This window comes from Anopheles nili, chromosome 3 (genome assembly GCF_943737925.1).
Source record: "Anopheles nili chromosome 3, idAnoNiliSN_F5_01, whole genome shotgun sequence".
In the NCBI taxonomy this organism is placed as follows: domain Eukaryota; kingdom Metazoa; phylum Arthropoda; class Insecta; order Diptera; family Culicidae; genus Anopheles; species Anopheles nili.
Window position 1 is genome coordinate 8,347,407 of NC_071292.1, and position 6,471 is coordinate 8,353,877.

Sequence of the window (6,471 nt, forward strand, 5' to 3'; positions counted from 1 at the left end):
AAGCGATGCTTTGCTCGTTTTTCACTACCCTCGATGAAGCAGGTATGTGCAAAGTTTCACACCCTTATATTGAGCGCAGAACGTGGCTGCATCCTGGTAATTGCACTCCATACCATCGTCAGATTCACATTCGTACGTGTTGCATCGTTTCGGACAATTCACCGGTCCCATGACGCATTGCTGGCAGTCCTCCGAGTCCGCACCATCTTCGTCATTTTCTCCATTCCCGTTGTAGTAATCATCGTCGTCGGATTTCTGGCGTGGAGCCACGTACAATCGCGTGCCAACGTACATCGTGCGTGACACCGTCAGATAGATCCTGTCGTTTTCGGTGAGACAGAAGGAGCCGCAAAGATGCTCCCTCTCATGATAGCACTCTCCTGTGCCACGGCAGATCCGCGGGGAGTACACCGAACAGCATAGATCGACGGATTCCGAAGCTGTACTAGCGCCCCACGGTCCGGCAGAGCTAGTAGTGTCGTTGAGACACTGTGTACATGAGATTGCTCCACTGGAAGTGACCACAGATGACGCATCCACGCACACGGATCCCGAGGACATGCGTGAGCAAACACGCTTGACACAAGCCCCACCACGCAGGTTGTAACCCACCGGACAGGATGCGTTCTTGTACAGCTTCTTCAAACAAACCCCATTCTGGTAGTGATACTCCGGAGGGCAATTGTAAACGGCCTTTTCCGACTTAAGTTGGCACAAGCTCGCATCCAACCGGTCAGGGCTGGTACCGACAGGACACACCGGTTTCGCGGTCGTTAGCTGCCGACACGCGGTTCCATCAAACATGGCCGCTGGGGCGCTACAACGTGGTGGCTCAAGTTGACAGAAGCTATCGGCGCAGGATCCGGATGCCGGACAGTGAGCATTCTCGATATGACGGCTGTAGCATTGTCCTGCAACGAGGGCGTAGTTCGGTGGACACTGAGGAGTCCCATTAATGCACCGTTCGCCCACTCGCGAACCTTTGCCGTGACACGAGGGATCAGAGAAGACGCGCACGTGGCACTCGCCGTTAATGAGCGCGTGTTCAGCATCTGTACATCTTCCTGGTTCCACGCATCGACCACGGTGTTGGAATCCGCGCCCACACGTTGGCAACCCGTATTCGATGCCTTTGCACTCGTGTGTGTACGCCACGATGCAGAACCCTTGACATAGGGTGTACTCGCTGGAGGAACACCGTGGCTTGACCACGTGCAGCATCACACAATGTCCATCTCGCAGGAAGTGTCCTTCCGGGCAGGTGAGTCGTTCTGCGACACACGTTTGCTCACGGAGTGCCATGTTTGGCGGACAGTTTAGTTTCTCGAGCTGACACGCGATGCACCGATCGTCCCGACGTCGGTAACCTTTCGGGCAGGTTGGAGATGTCCTGTGGCGGCATTGACCACCGGAGTCTACCTCTGATGTGCAGTTGGTGGCCACAAATGGTACCTCATCACACTCGGGGGCATCCGGGTACACGCAATGCTTCCCTTGACGGTACGTTCCCTCCGGACAGGGCAGTGGAGTCGCAATACGGATACACGTGCCATCGATGAGTGTAGCTCCGGTTCCACGGCAGGATCCATCCGTGGCACAATCGTCTTCACGCTGCTGGAAACCCTCGGGACAGGTAGGACGTGCGTATTCCCGCTCCACGCAGTACGGACCCTCGATTGTGCCGTTACGACAAGACGCTCTCCGATGGCACGTTCCCTGGAAGAAGTCCCACCCGGGAGGGCATGCTTTCGGTGAGCGAAGCTCGCGTTTTTCACACACTTCTCCCGATCCGCCCAGTTCCATCAGTTTGTACCCGTTCGGACAAGACACTTGCACGCAGGACGAACCACCATCCGCGCGGTAGCCTGGAGGACAGATCGGTTCGAGGCGCACGGCACGCGTGCACTCGTCTGCATCCAGCTCGTAGCCCTCAGGACACACCTTGTCGTAGTACGCGAGACAGGAGCTATTCACGCGTTCATAGCCTGGAGGACACACGAGCCCAATCACCGCCTGCGGAGGACAATCGTCCTCGGGTCCGGCACCAGGCGTGAGACAACGTCGAGTAGCTCCAAACGTCGCCCCAAGCGAAGTCGTCGAGCAGGGCTCGAAAGGACACGGTGGGAACGAGCAAGCGGCAATACAGTACGCTCCAGCCTCGCAGAACGCGCCATAGCAAGGATTCAGGAAGTTCACGAGTGACGTATAACCGGCCGCACGGAACTGACAGTCCGATCCAGCCCGTTCGTAACCGGTTGGACAGGTTAGGTCCACCTCGCAGTAGCACCTGTCACTTCGATCCGTGAAGATCGTCCTTGGTGGACATACGGCGAATGTGCGGATCGTACGCACACACCCATCTCGCGTGTCGTATCCTTCAGGACATCGTGGTTCCTTGCGGGTGATTAACGGTTCGACCACGGATCGACGCACACACACTTCACCTTCGTAAGCGAACCCACCCGGGCAGGTTGGTGGCATGGTTTCGTCGAGTCGCCGATTCTCACGCAAACACGTTCCTTGTGGTCCTGCCTGGAAGTGCTCCGGACACTCCTTAGCGATCGTGCAACGTCCGTCTAGTGGGTAAGATCCTTCCGGACACTGGACATCCTCCCGAGTGACACAGCTCTCTCCCAACAGCTCGTATCCCGCCGGACAGGCCAGTTCCCCGTGTACACACAGCTCGCCTTCCTCGTATCCTCGCCGACATTGGAACGCTCGACGAGTGCCCGTCCACACACACATGCTGTCCTTCCACGAGTACTCCCCGGGACAAGCTGGTTCGCTCCACACACACTGCCCTCCAGTTAGGTTGCCTCGAGCGCACTCTAGCGGTCGTTCCTCGCATCGGGTGCACTGATCTACGGCAGGATCGTACCGGAAGTTCGACCGACAGATCGGTGTTAAACTGACGCATCCACGCTCCCCACGTTCGACTGTTCCCTCGGGGCAAGTGTGTGCTGGTCGGATCGTTTCCCGCACGCAGTGTCCCGACTCACCGAGGGTGTATCCTTCCGGGCAAGTCGCCGGGAAACCACACCATTTGTTTCGCTGCTGGTAAGGACCACATTCGAACGCACAAACCGCCTCCTTCCGGCAGAGACCGTTGCTATCGAGGGAGAATCCTCGACCGCATCGAGGCACCTCAAGGGCACAGTATCCTTGTTGAAACGGCACACCACCATCGGGACAGGTGGGACGAATTTTGGACTCACGCACACACACACCACCAAGCAGGCGAAACGGTGCTCGACAGTGGACTCTCGCAAGGACACACACGCCCTCGTTTAGCTTGCCAACAGTGCACGATCCGGTCACGTGTTGTTCCAGTTCGCACGAGCACACGTGGTTCAGTGTGCCTCGGTTGCACTTGGCCACTTCGACGCAGGATCCGTTGTAAAGATGGCCGGCTCGACAGACGGGTCGACCTACAGCGGCCCATTCCTCACACTGTCCCTCGTTGAAGCTGGCACCTGCAGGACATTCCACTGGGAGTCGGTACATCACCGATTGGATGCGAAGATCCGGAGAAGCCTGCAAAAGCTTCACGCATCGACCCCACTGACTGGCGTACCCGGCAGGACACACGGCTCCGGCGACTTCATCCCGACAGTCACAACAATCCGAACAGGCCGCCGGTGCACAGTTTCCTCCACGCTGTTCGACAAACCCAGCTGGACAGAAGCGACGAGCGGAGCTCGGGAAGCATAATCCGCTCTCCCACCGATACCCCGGTTGGCAGATGTCCTCTTTAAGGCAGTTCTGACCCCGCCGGGTGTACCCTGAAGGACAGGAGAAACTACGCACCACACACCGGTTGCCTTCGCGGGTACTCCCGGGAGGACATTGGATGTCTTCCTGGTCCAGCACGCAACCACCAGCACCGCCGGCACCGGCCCGTAGCACGTACCCCGGAGGACATTGGCGGCCATCTTGGCGCTTCGGTCGGCAGGTTTGCTTGCGGGCATCAAGGGTGTAGCTTTCCGGGCAGGTGTGCGTACAGTTACGATCTCCATCAGCACACTCCGCTAGCAAACGCACTCGATCTGGGAGGACAGGCGTTCGATCGAGCAGGATCATGCGCTTTACGGAGCCGTCTTTCTTTTTTGTCGTCGCAAGGACATCTCGAGCCACCAACGTACAGGAAATTATCACCACCAGCACAAACGTCGAGGTTGGCATAATGCTCATCGGTACACTTTACAATTCACACAGGAATTTCTTTTTAGGTGGGAATCAAACACGATCACGGTTTAGTCCACTAGATCACATGACGAGAACACGATTATCGAAGTCCCTACTAGATACGACTGGTTCTAGCACTAGCTCCACACTGATTGCTTCATTCGAACGCGGGAGATCCTTTAATATAAGGGACGTTTGTTCTTATCGTGCAATCGCAACATTGTGCCACAACGTGGTGTGAAGGATTATCGCACGCACGAGGATGAGGAAAAGTAATCTGATGCATGCGTGGATTAAACGAAGAAACTCCCCAGCAAATTTTTCCCATACTTCTGCTTCTGGTTGATCCTTTTAGAAGAAAAAAGATTCTGCAAGTGATCTTTTTTGTTCTAAATAGCTAATTCAAACTTGGTCAATTTATGCTTCGATTAAGGCTCACGCACCAACTAGGGGGGTATGATAGCAGGAAACTAATCTAAATAGTAAATATTAGTCGTAGATTAAACAGCGACTACAAAGTTGCAGCGTCCAAGGACTCGTGCGTTAGGCGTTATCGATAAGCGATTGTGTTGCGTCTACCTTCACCTCCTATATGGTCATCACGATGCAGGAGAAGGCTCGCAGCTGATAAGGTTCACTGTTGCGTTCCTTCGATTGATAAAGATGGTGACGTAAGCGAGTCGTTTCATTGCCGATTCAACTGCTGATCACTTCGATTGAGGCAGGTTAGTTCTCCAATGAGGGTTATTGTGACTTTGGGCACACCTTCCTGGGGTAGTTTGAGATGATCATCCCTTATTCGCACTAAAGGTACTCTCCTAAAGCCGTGCAGCATACATAAACGGTTCAAAATTTAACGTACACGCAAGACATCGTACCACGACAGTGCAGCAGTACTTTGAGCTCACCCTCGCATGATCTTCTGCCTGTTTTCTTCACTCTCATTCTCCTTCGCCCCAGAGGCGATGCTGACATTTCACCTTAAATGGTGATTCGGGGCCATTAATAATGCTACGCACCTCTACCGGGCACGCTCGAGTGGCTTACATGCTGTTGGGGGGTTTTATGCGCCGACAGCGTCTTGCATCTTGAACAACCTTCCCACAGCCGGTCCGTTATCTCGCCCTCGATGTGGGGGCGAACCTCGTGCCACGAAACGTGAGACCACTCTTCCGCTTTGGTTGGGCCACGCAAAGCGCTTCCGAAGTCAACCGTTGGTGAACAATATGTTCATTAGGAGGAACAGATTTTTATCGGTTATTGGCTTCTTATGCAAAGACGGCGTGGCGAGGCGGACTTTGAAATACTACTTCGGTTGTGCCGCACTGAGGTTAATTTTAATCTATTTTCATTCCCATGAGCGGTGGCGTGGAATCTGTGGGGAAGCTGCTAAATGCACAATAAACTGAAGCTATGAATAAGTTTTCTCATAATGTTTTTGCATAAAGAGTGTTTTTAAACGGCTATGAGTAGGTATTTCAACTGAGGTTGGATTACGTTTAGATTGAGGTCGGAAAGTGAGAGTGATGATGCTGTTTGAATCTAAGAAGATCGTCGAATCGATTTGAAACACCTTTACTTATAGTATGAGAAAGACGATTCAAACAATATTCGTATAAAAAGTTTTAATCTGTTACTGTTATACAATTGTAAAACTGTAAATGCAATTGCTAACCAACGGACAAAAACAACATAATATTCAAAGAGAGCGAATCTGGCCAGAGAAAGAGCGAAAGAGAAGTAGGCCGAATTTATGCTGCGAGAGAAAATCTCAGCTTGAGAGCAGCATACTCTCAGTGTAGCATAAACATTGCATCGGGTTTTAGAGCAGGAACGATATAGGAGTTTACTTCTTTCACATTTATTGGTAGCATAGATTCAGCATGATTTTTAAATAAAACCCCAATGTTCTTATGTAGCAAAAGAGCTAGCATTCTTTCATTATAAAACATGCGGATTATGCTGAATTTATGCTGAGGAGCTTTGTATAAGCGGTTCAAATTATTTGAAAAGAAACCGTGAACATTAAACCTTGGCATTTATCGTTAATTGTATTTGAGTGTTTATCGGTAAGCATGAGAAAATCAATTTTAAAAAGTCTGAACAGCAATTGCCAAAAATCCAACCAAGGGGTATAAATTAATGTAAAAATGTGGTTCATCTAACGTACAACTTCAAAATTTCTTAATAAACTATTTAAAATAAAAATAAAACGTGCAGAAAATCAATCTGTTTCTCTGAGGGCAATCAACGCTAAGAGATAAAATGATGCATTATTATCGGATC

At 51.9% G+C, this 6,471-nt stretch overlaps 1 protein-coding gene across 1 annotated transcript; it reads right to left on the minus strand.

Moving 5' to 3' along the window:
* Window positions 1–24: 24 nt before the first annotated feature.
* LOC128722544 (neurogenic locus notch homolog protein 1-like) lies at window positions 25–4,182 on the minus strand. Its single transcript, XM_053816214.1, has one exon. It carries the CDS (start codon window positions 4,180–4,182, stop codon window positions 25–27), a length of 4,158 nt encoding a protein of 1,385 aa, XP_053672189.1.
* Window positions 4,183–6,471: the final 2,289 nt, after the last annotated feature.